Below are 24657 nucleotides of genomic sequence, written 5' to 3'. Positions count from 1 at the left end.
TCAGTTTACAGCAATAAACTTTTCAGCAAATTCTGATGTTGTTTAACATGTTACACGACCCCCTTTCCATTTAAAAAAAACTGGCTCAAATTCAAGCAAACTTTTTCCTCTCTTTAGTGAGAGCAATGCAAGTTTTATAGAAACTTCAATATTCAGACACACATTATAAAGTTCCTTCTATAGCCCTGAATGTTGACCCCACTTTCAGTGATTACTTGCCTTTCAACCCCTGTGGCCTAGGCAGGATATTGACTATGCATTTATATATACTATTACGTATCTATACTACGATGTCCATCTGAAAACAAACACGATTTGCATTTTTATTGGTGGCTATCAGTTTCTGTAAAAATTTTCTAGAATGAATTGTTATATATTTTATAACTATCTGGAGGTTCAAGATCACATTTGTACTGCATATTAGATAATGCATAAATATGAGTATCTAAACACAATTCCATGCAGGTTTATAATCAACCAGACACACCCATATTCTTTACCACTTCCTAGGCTTTTCCACACTCCACCTCGTCATTCTTGGTCATTACAGTTTTGTTTTTTAGCAAGCCAAGGCTAACAGTAAAAAGCATATTATGACACATAATAAAGAAATTGGGTGACATTACCCTAAACTTCCCAATGAACATAAAAGTTATGTCAGGCTTAAAATAAAAATCCTTCCTCATTAGAGGGGGAAGGATGGGTACCGTGGTGAAGAATAATCCCCCTTTAAAGCTTTCAAGTTCTGAGATAATAAGAGGGAATATATTTTGGGCAATGCCATGGAACATTTAAAAAAAAAAAAAAAAAAAGGCAAAACAAGATAAAGTGAAATGAAGTGTGTATGTACGCTGACAAACTGGTTTTATAGCTTCTGTTAACTGAAGATAAGATGCCAATCCTTGAAAAGAGTTGATAATATGCAATTTTTATAAACAAAAGAGAACCGGATATACAGGTTGAGTCTCCCTTATCCAAAATGCTTGGGACCAGAGGTATTTTGGATATGGGATTTTTCCGTATTTTGGAATAATTAGATACCATAATGAGCTATCATGGTGATGGGACCTAAATCTAAGCACAGAATGCATTTATGTTACATATACACCTTATACACACACAGCCTGAAGGTCATTTTAGCCAATATTTTTTATCACTATGTGCATTAAACAAAGTGTGTCTACATTCACACAATTCATTTATGCTTCATATACACCTTATACACACAGCCTGAAGGTCATTTAATACAATATTTTTAATAACTGTGTATTAAACAAAGTTTGTGTACATTGAGCCATCAAAAAACAAAGGTTTCACTATCTCACTCTCACTCAAAAAAGTCTGTATTTCGGAATATTCCGTATTTCGGAATATTTGGATATGGGATACTCAACCTGTATTATTATTGTTATTTGAGGTTGACTTTTTTTTTTTTTTTTTTTTATGTATTATGTGTCAAGCAGAGAATTGAAAAAAGCTACATATTTAGTAACTAAGAAACAAAAATATGGCAGTATTCACAAGTTATACAACAAACAAAACTTTGATGGTATTGCGCTTATTAAGGACTTATCATGGCAGAACAGAGAGGCAAGACACTTTTATAACAATAAATATTTAATTTCTATCTGGCTCGATAAATATAATAATGCATATATAAACATATCAATAATTTCTTCATCCATATCTAATAATGCGTTCAACAGCAATTATAGGACTGTCCAATGTAAGTCACTGGATTGTGGAAATGGAGCAGTAGCAGTTAAAGCTACTTATATAATATTTGCTCTGATATTGGAGCAAAACTAGTCTAGATTGAAAGGGACAACTGCTACTGCTTCGTAACCACAATCCAGTGACTATGCCGAGTTACATTGAACTTGTCTGCTGAGCCGGATTAGGAGAGTAGTCTGTGTGTCGCAGGATTTCACCGGCAGCCGCAAAGCGCTTTGTGGCCAGCTTGGCAGTGATTGGACTCTCCAGCAGCCACCAAACAGTGTTACAGCAGCAGCTCTTCGGTCAGTGAACATCTAGATACCGTGACAATTCGGAGCTGTAAAATGGGACTGAAAATACATTGTGGAAGGTCCATTTAAAGAGCATTAAACTAAGCAGTGAACAAATGGTAATTTATCTCCATTTTATTTGGATAGCCACACAGTAATCAGTCAGCCCTATATATTTGGATGCAGATTGTACAGTCATACAATTATGTCTATCTGTCCTGTCATTATAAGCTTTTAATAAGCGCAGTACTATCCAAATTTAGTTGTTGTGCCCTATATGGGGCAACCAATTAGCTGCAAAGAAACATAAGATGTTTGTTTTTTTTTTAATTCTGATGTTTCTCAGAATTTTTTTTTCCGGGTTATCCTATTCGGACGACTGGAAAAAAAATGTTTTCCCTGAAAACAGAGGTTCAGTGAAACCTAATTGTTTTCACCAACCGTAGCCCCGTTTTCGCATGGAAATGGGGCTGTTTTTTGGGATTTGGTTTCCCCTGTCTGAGTCTCGCACCAACTGATTGGGGGTTAATTGGATAGCTCCTGGTGAGACCCCCTATATAGTGTTATTTTTTAATTTTACTTGTAGTATACACGGGTGAACTACAGCTGGTCTGACATTCATCGGAAGACTATAATAATTACTATCTTTACAACAATAAAAAATATTTTTTGGCAAGTATCTCTTAAATATGTACAATTTGTAGATTTACTAGAAAATTGGAACATATCCAATTAAATCGACAGATTATTGGGAGGTATTGTCATTGTGAGTGGAGGCACCTTATACACCCCAAAAATAGGAGACATTTCTTCTTTAACCCCCCAGCAATGTTAAACTAATAATAATAATAATAATAATAATAATAATATCAAAAAAAGTTTACATTTTCCATACTACAGTTCCAAGTATAATATGCCCTATTTATTACAAGACAATCTTTGCTAAAATACAAACCAAATGCATATTACAAAATGTATGCCATCTCTGTTGAAGGTATATCTTCCCAAAATATATATTAAGAAAAAAAAACATTCAGTCATAGATAATCCTTTATATAAAAGCAGTATATTTTCTGTCAAGAATCTTGTTACAGTTATAAATACAAGATATACACAGCCTCTCAGTAGGGAAAAAGAAAACTTTTTTTTTACAAATATCTACATATAAAACATTAAAAGCAGTGCTCCGTTAAAGAGATTTTATCTTTTCTTTTAATGGTTTATGTCCGTTTCAGAAAAATACATGTATGTTTGTATACTCTCATAAATTTTCAATCTTAGCAAGTGACATTTGAAAAAAACTGATGTGACAAACTTTGAGTTAGAAAAAGAAAATAGTAATCTGCATATTTCTTTGATCAAAGCAGTGTAGGAAGAGTTTCTTATATGAAGGCTATGATATGTGTCCAATACACTCTACATAGCAGTTAAGGCTGGGGTGTAATAAATGAGGTGACCTTTAATATCTGGATAGAGAATAAGAATCTATATTAGCTTTTAGCATCCACCTGCATTATGTTAGGAATCCTCCTTAAATTAGGAATGTTGTCATGATATAATTAACATATGACCCTACCATTACAGGTAAGTGCACTTACCTGTATACAGCCAATGCCCCCTAGCATTTAGGTACTTTATTTATAAGGTGTCATTTGCAGTCTACTTCAAAAATATCTATCTTAGGATGCTGCTTCTTTAAACCATTCCTGGCAAAAAGTACCTCTGCAATGTTTTGCATTGTGCAAACGGATTACATGATATGAAAAAGCTGCCATACCACTTATGATCAGTCTATATCTTATTTTAACTTTTGTTGTTTTTTTTAAACCACAAAACTGCGTCACTTTTTTTGCATTTACAATCTCATACAATTCTCTGTGCAAATAAACACTTGTCTTTATGGGACAAGAAAAACGTGGTAGCCCACAATCTGTATCCATAAGTGATGCTCAAAAGGACACAATATTAAAGAACACATACTTAACAGTGACTGCGCTTAAAGGGTTTCTTACAGGACGAGTTAAGCTGTAAACGGATTTATTTTTGTGGTTTGTCCATGTAGTAACTGTCACGATATGTCTGATAGTTTGCCGATTTAGAGAGTGGCGGTTTGGGAATTCCTGCAGCATTGCATTCATCATAGGACTAGCGTCTCTGTAAACAAGTTATTTGATAACTTTACGTGTTCAGAAGACAAGGCTACTCTGAATAATGCAGCAAGAAAGGCAAAACCAACAACACAAGCACGGAAGTGTACTGGTAGGCACTATAGGGTGCTATCACAACACCGGCTCTCTTTGCATATGTACCTTTCAGAATTCGATGCTCTGTCACTGCAATATCTAGATTTCTTTTTTCAACAGTCAATATAAATACGCAATGACAAGGTTTGAGGTAGCATAAATAGGAAAACACAATCTCAAACCTTTAGCGGCTTTACTGCTGGAGATTTCTGCTACACATGCAACCTCCCATGCAGTGAATAGGTAATAACCGATATTTTAGACAAGTAAAAAAAAAATAATAATAATAATAATAGAAAAAGAAACAAAAGTTAAATAATGGCAGTCTTTATAGAGTCTGCATGGAGATCCAATGTAACATGTTTTGTGGTTGCCGTCTGGTATTCGCTATTATTTCTATTTTCGTCAGCAGAGTTTGATACATTCTCTGTGAGTTCACCTTCAGGTGATGCCAAGGAATAATTTGGGAAAGCGTCACACGCTGGTGTCTTGTAACAGGGGTTCTATGTCCTCATCTCCACCGTGGTCTGAATTATTTGTCTGAGGGTTGCTGCTATTACTGTGCTTCCCACCACCAATAGTTTTGATAGAGTGACTGCTGTGTTCGGGGATGAACAAGGCAACCATAAACGCGAGGAGGACAGCAACTGCTCCAAATAAAAAGGGTGGTCCTGGAATAACTGCTCCCTGTAATTAGGAAATAGAAGAAAAAAAGAAAAAGAAAGTGACATTACATATAACAACAGCTTTTATACACAGGCTAATGCAGTGGTTCCCAAGCGTGGACTTCAAGTCACCGCAACCGTCCAGGTTTTAGGGATATCCCTGCTTGTACACAGATTGTATAATCAAACTGAATGAGGTCCTAATTAAGTAACCTGTGCCTAAGAATGATATCCTTAAAACCAGGGGTGTTGGGGTGCCTGGGGGACCGCGTTTGGGAACCACTGGGCTAATGTGTAACATTTTACATGCTTACCTCATCAGTAGGATCCTTGCTGGGGGTCTTGTCCTCCGAGCTGGGCACTGGTACTAATCCCCCAAGTTCCACGTGGAACATAAAGAAAACGAAACCATAAAGCGCTGGGCCTAGACCATTGCATAAACCGCGAATACCCGTCACCATACCTTGTGCAACACCTGCATTAGTAACAAAAATGTTTATGTTAGCTTATGTATGACAACATGTTAATCGCTGTTATACTGCAGGCCAAACACTTCAGATGTGTGCTGCATTGTGTACAGCGAGATCTCTGCAGTCCTAACAGGAAAGCACAATAATGGTCCTTGGTTAACTTGAGCAGCTCATAATAGTTGATGCTGCCAAATCACTTTATATTGCTGATCAAAATATGTGGACAAGCCAGAATTAATTCAAAACTGTGGCCAACGCCCTGAACCTTCTGAGGCATTAATGTCATTCCTAGTAGTTATGCGAGATTACAAAATTAGAGAATACATCAGCAGTGTGAAATGTCATGCAAAGCGTTACTATGTAAACAATCAGTAAAATAGTACAACAACAAAACAAAAACACTTTGTTTTGCCCATGAAATTATTTTCTGAAAGTAGTCTCCCTGTTGTGTCAGGTAGGTATAACTAAAGGGTAAATTTCCCTTTGGTGAACGTAGTTTCTCTCTCTGTGCCTCTAGGTCAGACTATAAACATACACAGCAGCCAAGGGCGGACATGTGTATCAATACACATGGTACAAGTGTGCCGCCAGGCCTTGTGCAACTTTGCTAGTGCCGAGTGTCTTTTTCGCCTAAGAATGTGTCTTAATCGCAATCTGCACTGATTAAATTTGATAAGTGACACTAGTATATCTGTTTGTGACTAAGTCTGTATATGAAGCACAAGTGAATTAGGCATGGAAAATACTGTGTCAGCTACATCGTAGCACTTTGTATAGAGGTTCAGACTCGGTCGCACACAGATACACAAGTGTCACGTATCAAGTTAATCAACAGTCTTCTGGGGAGTCCTAGTCACATCACATTGTGACTAAGACACATTTTTTGTGAAAAAGATGCAAAAAAGACGCTCAGTGATAGAGTTGCATGGAACCTGGGGCTGGTGGCGCGAATGCATCAAAAGTGTAGGAGGACCCATCTGTATCCTGCACATAATATAATAAGGTGTTCTTCCATAGGGCTGAGGATATTCACGCATTGGAGATTAGCCATGCATATACCCATCATTGCAATAAGCTGCTTTGATCAGCCAAAATTGGACACGCGATTGCATGAAAACACATATCCCCGATCCTATGTGTTATCACGGCTCCGGCATCCCCTTATCGCAGACTATGCTTCTGTTGCCTGAGGTACCCAAAGCAAAATCCCCGATAAGTAGCGGCAATGAGGGAAAAGGATGCCAGCGTTGGGGATAATTGGATAGCCCCCTGCCGCCTATTAGCAGCGGTAAAGTACAGCTGCTAATAGGACACCGCCCTAGATGTACAGTATTTCCATTAAGTCTGATCTTAGGCTTTCTAGCCCATTAAGTGGAAATTGGTAAACACAATAAAGTATGATATAAAATGCAAAGTTTCAGAGTACATTTATTACTTCTCTTGTATTAGCTCATCTTTTATTTTTAAGGCTCCACTATTTAAACTGCGCCGTACAGTGAATATACAAAGTAACAGGGAAAACAGATATATCATTGATACATTTACTGTAAGTTAACATATCTTAGGAGAAACTCAGATACAAAACAACATGGGAAGTTGACAAGAGGCAAGGGCTGGGTTAATTCCCTGTATCTTGACTGGTAAGTGGGATAAGCTATATAGAGGGTAAGGCCGTTCAGCCTCAATGAGCCTGTACCCAATGAGCATACAGAGTCTCAGTCAGTGAAAGGGACTAGGATACAAGAGACAAGGAGCACTGAGAGTAAGCATAGTGCTATGGTCAGGGATATAGAGCCATACCCGTGGGAGCTTACATAAAGGGGGATATTCAAATGTTTGAAAAGTCAGTTGGGAGTCTGTTTTTTCCTATCTAATAGACAGGAAAAAACAGACACCCAACCGACTTTTCAGACATTTGAATTCCACCCAAAGAGTATGCTTACATCACACAACTCTTCATTTCTGACATCTCCTTTACACACGTGCCACAAAGTTTACTTTTTCTTCAGGCAGCGGTACATTTCGTGCAATTACAATTAAAAAGATATCTGCACTGGAAACCTAGAAACCTTATTAGGACCCAAGTTGTAGTGTGATAAGAAAAACTACCTTGTTGATCCAGTTCAGCATTCCGGGAAATCAGAGCACTCACTGCAGGAAATGTGATACTAGACATTGCAGCCACGGCCCCAGCTGCCCAGATCATCCTGGTAATGAGCAAACAGGACCGGGCAATGAGTGGTAAACTATACATAACAATAGGCGTACAATCCAACCCATCAGTGCTTTCTGTGTAGTCAAAGCCTACATTTCCCAGCTTAATATTTTAAATCCATGTTCAAAAATCATATATTTTAAAAGTGTATATATAATCAGTAAACAAATGATCATATTTCATTACATAACAATGCATAATTCAGTATCACTTTGTATACTGTAGTAAAACAATGGGGCAATGTATTATACTTCGTGTGAGAAAGTAATAAACATAAAACACTCAGATGTGTAAAAGCACACAGAGACATCACTTACCACGGCTGTGAGCCAAAACCATACCAGGCCAGCTGGAACATCTGAAACCCCAGACCAAGGAGAACTGTATTCTTGTTTCCAATTGATCGCATTAATATACCGAGAAACAATGTCTGGAAAAACAGCAAAATAAGTCATGTTCAAACTGTATCCCACTTCCACACAGGATTTTCATTTTTGTTTTTTTAAGGATGCATATTATAAAAGCCATAATCCACAGTAAAACATTCAAAATAACAAACACAATACAGGTTGAGTATCCCTTATCCAAAATACTTGGGACCAGAGGTATTTTGGATAACGGATTTTTCCGTATTTTGGAATAATTAGATACCATAATGAGATATCATGGTGATGGGACCTAAATCTAAGCACAGAATGCATTTATTTTTCATATACACCTTATACACACAGCCTGAAGGTAATTTTTGCCAATATTTTTTTATAACTTTGTGCATTAAACAAAGTGTGTGTACATACACACAATTCATTTATGTTTCATATACACCTTGTATACACAGCCTGAAGGTCATTTAATACAATATTATTAATAACTTTGTGTATTAAACAAAGTTTGTGTAAACTGAGCCATCAAAAAACAAAGATTTCACTATCTCACTCTCACTCAAAAAACTCCGTATTTCGGAATATTCCGTATTTCGGAATATATGGATATGGGATACTCAACCTGTAATAAATATATGAAAGGTGTGGATTTGAATTTAAATGAAGGACATACCTGAGCTAAGATGGACAAAATCCCCACCACTGCTATGAATGCTGCAATACTACCTTGAGTAAAGCCTATGATCTGCAATAAAAATCAAAAAGTTATTATTTGCGTATTGACAGAAATATAAACACGATAAGGAGATCATGTGTGTTGCAGAGGTTCATAGCAATCGTTTTACATCTGGCCACATGATGGAGGTTTAAGATGAAGAAAACAAACAGGAAACTGATGGACTGCTTAAATATATAGAAGCATGTGATCTGCACACAGTACAAATGAATAAGTAACCCACATGGTAGCTTTGTGTGTTTTGTGCACAGAGCCAACACTGATCAGAGTCTGCATGCAACACACTTTTGCATTTATTAATACATTTAAATTTCTTGTGCCCAGCCTTTTCTCCCTCTCACTGCAGTCCTGCGGACCAAGAGTGTTGTGTGTAACACACAGAGAACATCACAGGCTAAATATAATAGCCTGGAGTTGCCGGAGGTGCCGCTTTAAAAAAAAAAAAAAAAACGGGCAAACTCGCACAATCATTTACAAGGCAAAGCCAGGTTGGTTTTGCCTTGTAAATGATTGCTGCTTTAAAAAAAAAAAAAAAAAACGGGCAGGCTCACACATAGTCCCGCACCTCTTGCAAATCGCGGGTTGTTTCATTTAGTGCCGTATTAGTGCCATCAGTTTTGTAAACCAACTTAAAAGGCCTCGACTGGATTCGCATACAAAGCTGCAAGGTCTGCAAATGTGCTTTGTATGCCACATTCAAAGGCTATGCCAAATATTGCAATTTCATTCTAATGTAGCTTCTGACATTAGGGAAGATGCAAATCAGTAGCTTACCTTTGTGGAGGGTTTACTGCATGGGTTTTATGCAGAGTGTGACAATGTCTGAGCTACAGAACTGTAACTTCTCCTGAAGTCTCTCAGCTTTACCTTAAGTTAACATATGTGGTCAATAAATGGGACCAGTATGATGTACCTACAATCAAAATCCAGATGGTCAAAATAGCGACAACAATTGACCGATGGTCAAAATGCCAACATGGTCAAAATGCAGACATTTGAAATGTAGACAGGTCAAAAAGTCGACGCTTTTAAAAATGTTGGTGTGTATGTCGATATAGGTCAACATGGACACCGTATAAGTGTACCGCTGCGCTCGCCACTATTACTGTATATTCCCCCTCCACATCCACTGGGATGGTCAAGTATGAACAAGTCGGTTTCAATGAATAAAACATGAAAAACTCATGGCGATTTTTTGACATTTTAAATGTCTGTATTTTGACCATGTCGACATTTTTAATGTCGGTATTTTGACCATGTCGGTCAATGGTTGTCGGTATTTTGACAGTAGGGATTTTGATTGTAGGTAAATTGACAATAAACAGCTTCAAAAGAAATGCTGTTGTGCTGCTAATGGTGGGGATAGCATAATAAATAGAAAAAAGGTATATTAATGATAATTATGGGGTATATGCAATTCACGGCGAATCGCGGCAAATTATCGCCGTTTTTTAATTCGACACAATTCGACAGGTGAATTCCGGCAGGTGGCTGCCGGAATTCACCATATTCAATGAAAAACGGATTCGACAGTCCCGCGGGCGAAAATCGGCCGATTTGCCGGATTTTGCCGCGATTTAAAAAAACGGGAAAAACCCGGAAAAAAAATGGCGTGGGGTCCAAAGCATAACCAGCCTCGGGCTCTTCGAGCTGGTCCTGTTTCTAAAAATGCGGGGGAAAATTGGGCAGGGATCCCCCGTATTTTTAAAACCAGCACCGGGCTCTGCGCCTGGTGCTGGTGCAAAAAATACGGGGGACAAAACGAGTAGGGGTCCCCCGTATTTTTCACACCAGCATCGGGCTCCACTAGCTGGACAGATAATGCCACAGCCGGGGGTCACTTTTATACAGTGCCCTGCGGCCGTGGCATTAAATATCCAACTAGTCACCCCTGGCCGGGGTACCCTGGGGGAGTGGGGACCCCTTCAATCAAGGGGTCCCCCCCCCCAGCCACCCAAGGGCCAGGGGTGAAGCCCGAGGCTGTCCCCCCCATCCAAAGGCTGCGGATGGGAGGCTGATAGCCTTGAGTAAAATGACAAGAATATTGTTTTTTCCAGCAGTACTACAAGTCCCAGCAAGCCTCCCCCGCAAGCTGGTACTTGGCGAACCACAAGTACCAGCATGCGGGAGAAATACGGGCCCGCTGGTACCTGTAGTTCTACTGGAAAAAAAATACCCAAATAAAAACAGGACACACACACCGTGACAAGTAAAACTTTATTACACACTGCCGACACACACATACTTACCTATGTTGACACGCCGACTGCCACGGTCTCCGACGATCCGAGGGTACCTGTGAAAACAATTATACTCACCTTCCAGCGTCCAGAGGTACATCCACGTCCAGAGATAATCCACGAACTTGTTAAAAAAAAAAAACGAACACCCGTTCCATGCCGGACTGAAAGGGGTCCCATGCTTTCACATGAGACCCCTTTCCACGAATGCCGGGACATCACGTGACTCCTGTCACTGAAGTCCCTTCAGCCAATCAGGAAGCGCTACTTCCGTGGCGCTCACCTGATTGGCTGTGCGCTGTCTGAGCTGTCAGACAGCGCATCGCAAAGCCGCTCCATTAGTTTCAATGGTGGGAACTTTGCCGTCAGCGGTGGGGTTACCCGCGGTCAGCCGCTGACCGGCGGGTGACCTCACCGCTAGCCGCTAAGTTCCCACCATTGAATATAATGGACGGAGCTGTGCGATGCGCTGTCTGAGTTCAGACAGCGCACAGCCAATCAGGTGAGCGCAACGAAGTTGCGCTTCCTGATTGGCTTTAGAGACCTTTGTGTGACAGCTGTCACTGACTGGTCTCATTCGTGGAAAGGGGTCTCATGTGTCAGCATGGGACCCCTTTCAGTCCGGTGGTCCGTGTGTCCGTTTTCTTTTTTTGCCAAGTACGTGGATTTATCTCTGGACCCTGGCTGAGGTGAGTATATTGAACTTTTCTTTTCAGGTATCCGTGGATTCTACATGGAGAAGAGGACCGATGTCGGCGTGTGAACATAGGCAAGTATGTGTGTGTCGGCAGTGTATAATAAAGTTTTACTGTCACGGTGTCTGTGTCCTGTTTTTATTTGGGTATTTTTTCCCCAGTAGAACTACAGGTACCAGCGGGCCTGTTTTTCTCACGCATGCTGGTACTTGTGGTTCTCCAAGTACCAGCTTGCGGGGGAGGCTTGCTGGGACTTGTAGTTCTTCTGGAAAAAACAATATTCTGTCATTTTACTCAAGGCTATCAGCCTTCCATCCGCAGCCCTTGGATGGGGGGGGACAGCCTCGGGCTTCACCCCTGGCCCTTGGGTGGCTGGGGGGGGGGGGACCCCTTGATTGAAGGGGACCCCACTCCCCCAGGGTACCCCGGCCAGGGGTGACTAGTTGGATATTTAATGCCACGGCCGCAGGGCACTGTATAAAAGTGACCCCCGGCTGTGGCATTATCTGTCCAGCTAGTGGAGCCCGATGCTGGTGTGAAAAATACGGGGGACCCCTGCTCGTTTTGTCCCCCGTATTTTTTGCACCAGCACCAGGCGCAGAGCCCGGTGCTGGTTTTAAAAATACGGGGGATCCCTGCCCAATTTTTCCCCGCATTTTTAGAACCAGGACCAGCTCGAAGAGCCCGAGGCTGGTTATGCTTTGGAGGGGGGACCCCACGCCATTTTTTTTATTTTTTTATTTTACCGTTCCAGCAATAAAAAAAAAATAAAAAAAATATATTTTTAAAAATATATAAATACTTGTGCCTCCAAAAAAAAAAAAAAAAAAAAGTACCTAATCCCTTCTAATATAAATAGATATGCTATTCCCCAAAAAAAAAAAAACACCACAAAAAAAAAAAGATGTTTAAATTTTTTTTTATTGTTTTCACCCTCCAAAGTGTGGCGGATTGAAAATGACGAATTTACTGTCTAAAAGCACTGCTGTCGAATTTCCAAACTTGAATTGAATATGCTTTTGTCGAATTGCAGCACTTGTATCATTGCAGAAAAGTCGAATTTGCAAAAAGTCGAATTTCAAAAGTCCGTTTTTTTGACGGAAAGCACTGAATTGCATTGACGATTTTTTTTTTTTGGGCGAAAATGACCCGAAATTCGACAATTTCGGGAATTCGACCGCAATTGCATATACCCCTATAAACGTTACTCAATTTATAAACTAAGGTAAAAAGTTTACCCTAAATCACATTCAGTCACACAAATATTTTTTTTAAAAAACCTATTAAATATATGTCTATGTAAATACCTCCACCCACCATGTATTAGAACAGAGAACTCAGAACATCTGTGGCTGGAGAGATATCCTGGCAGCTCTTCAGCCTACAAGCAGAGCAGTTAGGTCTAAGCTAAGCTAATGTTAATGGACGTTTTAAAATATAATGTGCAAGTTGGGAATAAAATTAAAAAACGGACCATGACACACCCAAAACCATGGCTTACAATGGTATACTAAACGTCTGATAAAGCAAACTCATTTAATGTCCATTTAACTACAAGTTGCAGAATAAAATGTAAAGGTATATTTTGTGGTGTAAATAAAAATGGCTGGTACATCAATATCACAGGTTCTCAAACTCTGTCCTCGGGACCCCACACAGTGCATGTTTTACAGGTTTCCTCACTGAGGGGCAGATAATGAAAAGTGATAAAGTATCAGCAATCAGCTCATAACTTCCATGTTACAGGCTGGGTTTGAGAAATGACAGGCGCTGACTGGCTGGAGCTTTATCACCTTCCACTTTATCACTTCACCAGGCTCAATAAATCTGCCCCAGAATCGCATGGGAAATAATTAGCACTACCTGTGGATCCTTTAAAATGTGTCAGTAAGTAATGAATACACCTGTGCACCTGCTGGGTTACCTGGTAACCGCGGACTGTTTGGGGACCTGAGGACTGAGTTTGAGAACCACTGATTTATATAATAAGTGAGAAAGTTACGTCTGTCTGTCATTTATGCATGGGCAGATTTTTGTGCTTAGCGTCACCAAATTTGGCATGGTGATGTAGTTTGACCAGGATTAGGCTTTTGCCTAGGTCTGAACTTCATCAGGGCCACACACTGTCATATACATAATATACTAGGCTTACCATACTATAACCCAGGCATTCCCAACCACAGTCCTCAAAGCACACTAACAGTGCAGGTTTTAGTGATGTCCAGGCTTCAGCACAGGTGACTTAATTAGTAGCTCAGTTATTTTGGTTTAACCATCTGTGCTGCAGCCTGGATATCACTAAAAGCTGCACTTTTGGTGTGCCTTGAAGGACAGTGGTTGGGAATGTCTGCTATAACCACTTAACTGACAATTTTTTTTCCCCTAAAACCACTCAGAAATTGTCGGGTTTTTTTATGAGGGAATTAGGTGAAAAACATGTATGTAAACATATCCAAAACGATTATATATATATATATATATATATATATATATATATATAACGAGTACAATGTGCCGGCACTCCTTGTCTGTGTTAGATTAATTGCGTCAGTGACCTCCCATGTAACGGTCCCCGTGCAGAGACCGTAAAACATACAGCATTCGTTGGGCGGCACTCATGCGTCTTGCAAATGAACACAGGATCTCCCGTATCGGGATCCTGTGTTCATTTGCAAGACGTATGAGTGCCGCCCAACGAATGCTATTATATATATATATATATATATATATATATATATATATATATATATATATATATATATATATATATATATATATATATATATATATATATATACACACACACACACACACATATACACACATACACACTCACACAGTATATATATATATATATATATATATTGTTCAAAAAAATAAAGGGAACACTGAAATAACACTCTAGATCTGAACGAATGAAATATTCTTATTAAATACTTTGTTCTTTATATAGTTGAATGTGCTGACAACAAAATCACACAAAAATTATCTATGAAAATCAAATTTATTAACCCATGGAGGTCTGGATTTGGAGTCACCCTCAAAATTAAAGTGGAAAAACACACTACAGGCTGATCCAACTTTGATGTAATGTCCTTAAAACAAGTCAAAATGAGGCTCAGTAGTGTGTGTGGCCTCCACGTGCCTGTATGACCTCCCTACAATCCACACAAGTGGCTCAGGTAGTGCAGCTCATCCAGGATGGCACATCAATGCGAGCTGTGGCAAGAAGGTTTGCTGTGTCCGTCAGCGTAGTGCCCAGAGCATGGAGGCGCTACCAGGAGACAGGCCAGTACATCAGGAGACGTGTAGGAGACCGTAGGAGGGCAACAACCCAGCAGCAGGACCGCTACCTCCACCTTTGTGCAAGTAGGAACAGGAGGAGCACTGCCAGAGCCCTGCAAAATGACCTCCAGCAAGCCACAAATGTGCATGTGTCTACTCAAACGATTAGAAACAGACTCCATGAGGGTGGTATGAGGGCCCGACGCCCACAGGTGGGGGTTGTGCTTACAGCCCAACACCGTGCAGGACGTTTGGCATTTGCCAGAGAACACCAAGATTGGCAAATTCGCCACTGGCGCCCTATGCTCTTCACAGATGAAAGCAGGTTATCACTGAGCACATGTGACAGACGTGACAGAGTCTGGAGACGTCAAGGAGAACGTTCAAAATGGAATCACTCAGAGCGATAATAGCCAACATGGAGGAGGGGGAGTTTATGGTGTCTCTGGACATAAAGGATGCGTACCTTCATGTCCCCATATATGCCCCCCATCAGGAATACCTGAGATTCGCTGTACAGGATTGTCATTACCAATTTCAGACATTGCCGTTTGGACTTTCCACGGCCCCGAGGATTTTCACCAAGATAATGGCGGAAATGATGGTGGTCCTGCGCAAGCATGGAGTCACAATTATCCCATACTTAGACGATCTCCTGATAAAAGAGAGATCAAGGGAGAAATTGCTGAGCAGTGTGGCACTCTCTCTGAGAGTGCTCCAGCAACACGGTTGGATTCTAAATCTACCGAAGTCACAGTTGATTCCGACAACTCGACTACCGTTCCTAGGTATGATACTGGATACGGAACAAATGAAGGTCTTCCTCCCAATAGAGAAAGCCCAGGACATCCAGAACATGGTCAGAGACCTGCTAAAACCGAAAAGGGTGTCAGTTCACCAATGCACTCGAGTTCTGGGAAAAATGGTGGCGGCCTACGAGGCCATTCCCTTCGGAAGGTTCCATGCAAGGACTTTTCAATGGGACCTTCTGGACAAGTGGTCCGGGTCCCATCTCCACTTACATCGGAAAATAACTCTGTCCCCAGAGGCCAGAGTGTCTCTCCTGTGGTGGTTGCAAAGTGCTCACCTGCTGGAGGGTCGCCGGTTCGGGATTCAGGACTGGATTCTGGTTACCACGGACGCGAGTCTCTGAGGATGGGGAGCGGTCACACAGGGAAAAAACTTTCAGGAACTTTGGTCAGACCAGGAGTCCTGTCTACACATCAATGTGTTGGAACTCAGGGCCATTTACAACGGCATTCGACAAGCGGAGAGTCTTCTTCGAAACCTACCGGCTCTGATTCAATCAGACAATGTCACAGCAGTGGCTCATGTGAACCGCCAAGGCGGGACAAGAAGCAGAGTCGCGGTGGCGGAAACCACCAGGATTCTTCGCTGGGCGGAAAATCATGTAAGCGCTCTGTCGGCTGTCTTCATTCCGGGAGTGGACAACTGGGAAGCAGTCTTCCTCAGCAGACACGATATCCATCCAGGAGAGTGGGGACTTCATCAAGAAGTCTTTGCAGACATAACACGTCTTTGGGGAACTCCTCAAATAGACATGATGGCGTCACGCCTCAACAAAAAGCTTCGGAGGTATTGTGCCAGGTCTCGGGACCCTCAGGCAGTGGCAGTAGACGCTCTGATAACACCGTGGGTGTTCAAATCGGTCTACGTGTTTCCTCCTCTTCCTCTCATCACAAAAGTGTTGAGGATCATAAGGCAAAGAAGAGTACAGACGATACTCGTTGTCCCAGACTGGCCTCGAAGGGCCTGGTACTCAGATCTACAAGAGATGCTCACAGGAGATCCCTGGCCTCTTCCTCTGAGGGAAGACCTGTTGCAACAGGGGCCCTGTGTATTTCAGGACTTACCGCGGTTACGTTTGACGGCATGGCGGTTGAACGCCGAATCCTAACGAAAAAGGGGATTCCGGAAGAGGTCATCCCTACTTTAATAAAGGCTAGGAAGGAGGTGACGGTTAAGCATTATCACCGTATCTGGCGAAAGTCTGTGTCTTGGTGTGAGACCAAGAATGCACCTACGGAAGATTTTCATCTGGGTCGTTTTCTCCACTTCCTACAGACAGGAGTGGATATGGGCCTGAAATTAGGCTCTGTTAAGGTTCAGATTTCGGCCCTCTCGATTTTCTTTCAGAAGGAATTGGCTTCTCTTCCAGAAGTCCAGACGTTTGTAAAGGGAGTGCTACACATCCAGCCTCCTTTTGTGCCTCCAGTGGCACCTCAACGTGGTGTTGCAGTTTCTAAAATCACACCGGTTTGAACCGCTTAACAAGGTTGAGTTGAAATTTCTTTCTTGGAAGGTGGTCATGTTGTGGGCCTTGGCATCGGCAAGGCGAGTATCAGAATTGGCGGCTTTGTCACACAAAAGCCCTTACTTGATTTTTCTTGTGGATCAAGCTGAATTGAGGACACGTCCGCAATTTTTGCCTAAGGTGGTTTCTTCATTCCATGTGAATCAACCTATTGTGGTGCCTGTGGCTACAAGTGACCTGGAGGATTCCAGATCCCAGGACGGCTAGAATTAGGAAAACAGAGGCTCTGTTTATCCTGTATGCGGCCAATAAGATTGGCGCACCTGCTTCGAAGCAGACTATTGCTCGCTGGATCTGTAATACGATTCAGCAGGCTCACTCTACGGCTGGAATATATATACCAGATAGAAAATATATATATATATATATATATATATATATATATATATATATATATATATATATATATATATATATATATATATAGCCTTAATTCCCACTCACTGAGTCTCCAAAGTGCCCCCCTCCTCTTCTTTTTCCAGCCTGTGAAGTTCAGCAGGGGAGAGATCAGGGAGCCAGCTTTTAATCATGCAGTTTCTGTGGAGAAAATGGCGCTGGTTAGTGCTGAGGATCAAGCCCGCCCACCCGACGGCGGGCTTCGGTCCCAGTAAACTTATATAAAAAATGGCGGGGGATTTGTGGATTTACTGTGCCACAGCTTAATCCTGCTTATATTGCCCAAAATGAGGAATATTGCTGCCCAGGGCGCCCCCCCCTGCGCCCTGCACCCTTCAGTGCCTGCTTGTGTGTGTGTACTGGGAGCAATGGCATGCAGCTTACCTCAGGAAGATCTGATGTCTTCTGCCGCCTGATGTCTTCTTGCCTTCTCATACTCACCTGGCTTCTATCTTCGGCATCTGTGAGGAGGACGGCGGCGCGACTCCGGGACGAACCTCAGGTGAGACATGTGTTCCGACTCCCTCTGAAGCTAATGGTGTCCAGTAGCCTTAGAAACAGTGCCCAACTTGACAAGCCAGCTCTGTTTCTCTCTCCTCAGTCCCACGATGCAGGGAGCCTGTTGCCAACAGGACTCCCTGAAAATAAAAAACCTAACAAAATTCTTTAAAACAGAAAACTCTGGAGAGCTCTCTGCATTGTACCCTTTCTCCTCTGGGCACAAGATCTAACTGAGGTCTGGAGGAGGGGCATATAGGGAGGAGCCAGTGCACACCCATAGTCAAAGTTCTTTTTAGGTGCCCTATCTCCTGCGGAGCCCGTCTATAGCCCATGGTCCTTACGGAGTCCCCAGCATCCTCTAGGACGTAAGAGAAAGATATTTAGGAGAAAAAACGGCGTCACTCCAGGTCTTAAAATGTAATAATCTTCACATAGTGTATTAGAAAAAACAATCACATTTCCAATGTTTCGGGGCCCGTAGCCCCTTTGTCAAGGTGTGAACTGGTGTGCAGAGAAACCCTCTTACCTTTAAAGCCCGTGGTCACCATTAGTGAGGAGGAGCATCGCCAGCATAACACACAGTCACATTCATGCATAATACACACACACAGTTACACTCATATATATTATACACACACCTATCACACACTCAGGCAACGCCAGGGACAACTGCTAGCATCTCATTGATGGATGTTGAGGTATAACCACAAAAGCTATAGCCGATGTTCATAAATAGATGGAGTCAGCTGTCTGTAAGCAGAGCAATCCTGTGTTCCAATTCCTAAAGCCTTATAGTGATCCTAACTCTGCAGCAATAGTTAGTACAAAGCTTTAAACACACTGTAATTAACCATCTCTACTCTACAAAGTGCTGTGTTACAGTAAATCACCTTTCCTACAGCCGCATACATTTAATCTGGTGTTAGTAGTTTTTCAAGTGACCATATACATCAGTCAGCGCTCTGTGTTTGCATGCTAAACTTTGTCATTACACAGTGTGCATTATTATCACTGTCTGATCTTACAGGTCCTCCTGCAGGCATACGTATATACAGCAGCCACCCCGGGGGGCTTTGAGTACCATGAGCTGGTAGAATGGGGTTATAGGCGAGGACAAAATAAAACAATGACTGCTGCAGGTGTACTGCAGGGTGCAGTCTTCAACTCAGGCGACGCCAGGTATCCCAGCTACTGATAAATATGGATGTTACATAATTCCATCTCATTTTAGCCTATATAACCTAAATAAAATAGTATAAAGAATATAACAATATTAATCCTATCTATAAATGATACAGTAATGCTTCCTGGGGGGATAGAAATGTACAAACTGATTACTTGGTCATATAAAATGCCTTTATTCTTTAAGGTTAGAGGTAAAACAATGTGTGTCCCTGAGACGCAGAATTCTGATGCCTGTAAACACCCACCTGTTTTAGATAGAGGAAAAAGCTGGAGTACTGTCCAGCTTCCGGTAAATATGAAAAGAATACCGTGATACAAATGAGAAGCACAGTGGTGTCTTTTCCAATCTTTTTCAATGACTGAAAAACATAAAGAAGTTTATAGAAGAGATTACTAAACACAGTATTATAAAATATATAAAGAATATGGGCCTTCCAACCGTAAGACTATATTAAATCATAAAACATTAGAAATCTCTACACAATTAATACACAATAGATAAAGATCCAAAGAGTTAAGAACAGAGGTCATGGGGAGGGAGAGACTTGGTGTAATTCAAGTACCGTCGACTCGGGTGATATTTCCTGATGTTTCTTCGATGTTTTTTCACCTGGAAAAAATAAGATTTTACTTACCGATAAATCTATTTCTCGTAGTCCGTAGTGGATGCTGGGACTCCGTAAGGACCATGGGGAATAGCGGCTCCGCAGGAGACAGGGCACAAGAATAAAAGCTTTAGGATCAGGTGGTGTGCACTGGCTCCTCCCCCTATGACCCTCCTCCAAGCCTCAGTTAGGATACTGTGCCCGGACGAGCGTACATAATAAGGAAGGATATTGAATCCCGGGTAAGACTCATACCAGCCACACCAATCACACCGTACAACTTGTGATCTGAACCCAGTTAACAGTATGATAACAACGAAGGAGCCTCTGAAAAGATGGCTCACAACAACAATAACCCGATTTAGTTAACAATAACTATGTACAAGTATTGCAGACAATCCGCACTTGGGATGGGCGCCCAGCATCCACTACGGACTACGAGAAATAGATTTATCGGTAAGTAAAATCTTATTTTCTCTGACGTCCTAGTGGATGCTGGGACTCCGTAAGGACCATGGGGATTATACCAAAGCTCCCAAACGGGCGGGAGAGTGCGGATGACTCTGCAGCACCGAATGAGAGAACTCCAGGTCCTCCTCAGCCAGGGTATCAAATTTGTAGAATTTAGCAAACGTGTTTGCCCCTGACCAAGTAGCTGCTCGGCAAAGTTGTAAAGCCGAGACCCCTCGGGCAGCCGCCCAAGATGAGCCCACTTTCCTTGTGGAATGGGCTTTCACAGATTTTGGCTGTGGCAGGCCTGCCACAGAATGTGCAAGCTGAATTGTACTACAAATCCAACGAGCAATAGTCTGCTTAGAAGCAGGAGCACCCAGCTTGTTGGGTGCATACAGGATAAACAGCGAGTCAGACTTTCTGACTCCCGCCGTCCTGGAAACATATTTTCAGGGCCCTGACAACGTCAAGTAACTTGGAGTCCTCCAAGTCCCTAGTAGCCGCAGGCACCACAATAGGTTGGTTCATGTGAAAGGCAGAAACCACCTTAGGGAGAAATTGAGGACGAGTCCTCAATTCTGCCCTGTCAGAATGAAAAATTAAGTAAGGGCTTTTATATGATAAAGCCGCCAATTCTGACACACGCCTGGCTGAAGCCAGGGCTAACAGCATCGTCACCTTCCATGTGAGATATTTTAAGTCCACAGTGGTGAGTGGTTCAAACCAATGTGACTTAAGGAACCTCAAAACAACATTGAGATCCCAAGGTGCCACTGGAGGCACAAAAGGAGGTTGTATATGCAGTACCCCTTTTACAAATGTCTGAACTTCAGGTACTGAAGCCAGTTCTTTCTGGAAGAAAATCGACAGGGCCGAAATTTGAACCTTAATGGACCCTAATTTTAGGCCCATAGACAGTCCTGTTTGCAGGAAATGGAGGAAACGACCCAGTTGAAATTCCTCTGTAGGGTCCTTCTTGGCCTCACACCACGCAACATATTTTCGCCAAATGCGGTGATAATGTTTTGCGTTTACATCCTTCCTGGCTTTGACCAGGGTAGGGATGACTTCATCTGGAATGCCTTTTTCCTTCAGGATCCGGCGTTCAACCGCCATGCCGTCAAACGCAGCCGCGGTAAGTCTTGGAACAGACAAGGCCCCTGCTGGAGCAGGTCCTTTCTTAGAGGTAGAGGCCACGGGTCTTCCGTGAGCATCTCTTGAAATTCCGGGTACCAAGTCCTTCTTGGCCAATCCGGAACCACGAGTATCGTTCTTACTCCTCTCCTTCTTATGATTCTCAGTACTTTTGGTATGAGAGGCAGAGGAGGGAACACATACACTGACTGGTACACCCACGGTGTCACCAGAGCGTCCACCGCTATTGCCTGAGGGTCCCTTGCCTGGCGCAATATCTGTCTAGTTTTTTTGTTTAGACGTGACGCCATCATGTCCACCTTTGGTTTTTCCCAACGGTTTACGATCAGGTGGAAGACTTCTGGGTGAAGTCCCCACTCTCCCGGGTGAAGGTCGTGTCTGCTGAGGAAGTCTGCTTCCCAGTTGTCCACTCCCGGAATGAACACTGCTGACAGAGCTATCACATGATTTTTCGCCCCGCGAAGAATCCTTGCAGCTTCTGCCATTGCCCTCCTGCTTCTCGTGCCGCCCTGTCTGTTTACGTGGGCGACTGACGTGATGTTGTCCGATTGGATCAATACCGCCTGACCCTGAAGCAGGGGTTTCGCTTGACTTAGGGCATTGTAAATGGCCCTTAGTTCCAGAATGTTTATATGAAGAGATGTTTCCATGCTTGACCACAAGCCCTGGAAATTTTTTTTTTTTTTCCCTTGTGTGACTGCCCCCCAGCCTCTCAGGCTGGCGTCCGTGGTCACCAGGATCCAATCCTGAATGCCAAATCTGCGGCCCTCTAGTAGATGAGCACTCTGCAGCCACCACAGAAGAGACACCCTTGTCCTTGTCGACAGGGTTATCCGCTGATGCATCTGAAGATGCGATCCGGACCATTTGTCCAGTAGATCCCACTGAAACGTTCTTGCATGGAATCTTCCGAATGGAATCGCTTCGTAAGAAGCCACCATTTTTCCCAGGACCCTCGTGCACTGATGCACTGACACCTGGCCTGGTTTTAGGAGGTTCCTGACTAGCTCTGATAACTCCCTGGCCTTCTCCTCCGGGAGAAACACCTTTTTCTGGACTGTGTCCAGAATCATGCCTAGGAACAGTAGACGTGTCGTTGGAATCAGCTGCGATTTTGGAATATTTAGGATCCACCCGTGCTGACGTAACACTACCTGAGATAGTGCTACTCCGACTTCTAACTGTTCCCTGGACCTTGCCCTTATCAGGAGATCGTCCAAGTAAGGGATAATTAAGATGCCTTTTCTTCGAAGAAGAATCATCATTTCGGCCATTACCTTGGTAAAGACCCGAGGTGCCGTGGACAACCCAAACGGCAGCGTCTGAAACTGATGATGACAGTTTTGTACTACAAACCTGAGGTACCCTTGGTGAGACGGGTAGATTGGGACGTGGAGATAAGCATCCTTGATGTCCAGAGACACCATATAGTCCCCTTCTTCCAGGTTTGCTATCACCGCTCTGAGTGATTCCATCTTGAATTTGAACCTCTTTATGTAAGTGTTCAGGGATTTTAGATTTAAAATTGGTCTCACCGAGCCGTCCGGCTTCGGTACCACAAACAGCGTGGAATAATACCCCTTTCCCTGTTGTAGGAGGGGTACCTTGATTATCACCTGCTGGGAATACAGCTTGTGAATGGCTTCCAAAACTGCCTCCCTGTCGGAGGGAGACTTTGGTAGAGCAGACTTCAGGAACCGGCGAGGGGGAAACGCCTCGAATTCCAGTTTGTACCCCTGCGATACCACCTGTAGAATCCAGGGGTCCACTTGCGAGTGAGCCCACTGCGCGTTGAAATTCTTGAGACGGGCCCCCACCATGTCTGAGTCTGCTTGTAAAGCCCCAGCGTCATGCTGAAGACTTGGCAGAAGCAGGGGAGGGCTTCTGCTCCTGGGAAGCGGCTGCATGGTGCAGTCTTTTTCCCCTTCCTCTGCCCCGTGGCAGGAAGGAATGGCCTTTAGCTCGCTTGTACTTATGGGAACGAAAGGACTGAGTTTGAAAAGACGGTGTCTTTTTCTGCTGATGTGAAGTGACCTGGGGTAAAAAGGTGGATTTTCCAGCCGTTGCCGTGGCCACCAGGTCCGATAGACCAGCCCCAAATAACTCCTCCCCTTTATACGGCAATACTTCCATATGTCGTTTGGAATCCGCATCGCCTGACCACTGTCGCGTCCATAACGCTCTTCTGGCAGAAATGGACATAGCACTTACTCTTGATGCCAGGGTGCAAATATCCCTCTGTGCATCACGCATATATAGTAATGCATCCTTCAAATGCTCTATAGTTAACAGTATATTGTCCCTATCCAGGGTATCAATATTTTCAGTCAGGGAATCCGACCACGCGACGCCAGCACTGCACATCCAGGCTGAAGCGATTGCTGGTCGCAGTATAACACCAGTATGTGTGTATATACTTTTAAGAATATTTTCCAGCCTTCTATCTGCTGGTTCTTTGAGGGTGGCCGTATCAGGAGACGGTAACGCTACTTGTTTAGATAAACGTGTGAGCGCCTTATCTACCCTAGGGGGTGTTTCCCAATGTGTCCTAACCTCTAACGGGAAAGGATATAGTGCCAATAATTTTTTAGAAATTAGCAGTTTTTTGTCGGGGGAAACCCACGCTTTATCACACACCTCATTTAACTCATCTGACTCAGGGAAAACTATTGGTAGTTTTTTCACACCCCACATAATACCCTTCTTTGTGGTACTTGTAGTGTCAGAAATGTTCAATGCTTCCTTCATTGCCGTGATCATGTAACGTGTGGCCCTACTGGACATTACGTTTGCCTCCTCACCGTCGACACTAGACTCAGTATCTGTGTCTGGGTCTGTGTCGACCCACTGAGGTAACGGGCGTTTTAGGGCCCCTGACGGTGTCTGAGACGCCTGGACAGGCACTAATTGATTCGCCGGCTGTCTCATGTCATCAACCGTTCTTTGCAAAGTGCTGACATTATCACTTAATTCTTTAAATACGATCATCCAGTCAGGTGTCGACTCCCTAGGGGGTGACATCACTAACCCAGGCAATTGCTCCGCCTCCACATCATTTTCCTCCTCATACATGTCGACACACACGTACC

At 42.8% G+C, this 24657-nt stretch overlaps 1 protein-coding gene across 1 annotated transcript in view; it reads right to left on the bottom strand.

Moving 5' to 3' along the window:
* Positions 1-2906: 2906 nt before the first annotated feature.
* Positions 2907-24657, bottom strand: part of LOC134982190 (hippocampus abundant transcript 1 protein-like) — a 127142-nt gene continuing 105391 nt past the window's right edge. Inside the window, exons 8-13 of the mRNA XM_063948709.1 lie at positions 19601-19714; positions 8656-8727; positions 7917-8029; positions 7494-7591; positions 5229-5389; positions 2907-4936 (exon numbers count right to left, since the gene is read on the bottom strand). Of these exons, the coding sequence (XP_063804779.1) occupies positions 4724-4936; positions 5229-5389; positions 7494-7591; positions 7917-8029; positions 8656-8727; positions 19601-19714 (771 nt within the window). The 3' untranslated portion in view covers positions 2907-4723. The remainder of the gene's footprint in view (positions 4937-5228; positions 5390-7493; positions 7592-7916; positions 8030-8655; positions 8728-19600; positions 19715-24657) is intronic.

Source organism: Pseudophryne corroboree, chromosome 1 (genome assembly GCF_028390025.1).
Source record: "Pseudophryne corroboree isolate aPseCor3 chromosome 1, aPseCor3.hap2, whole genome shotgun sequence".
In the NCBI taxonomy this organism is placed as follows: domain Eukaryota; kingdom Metazoa; phylum Chordata; class Amphibia; order Anura; family Myobatrachidae; genus Pseudophryne; species Pseudophryne corroboree.
This window is presented reverse-complemented; position numbering and strand designations above follow the sequence as displayed.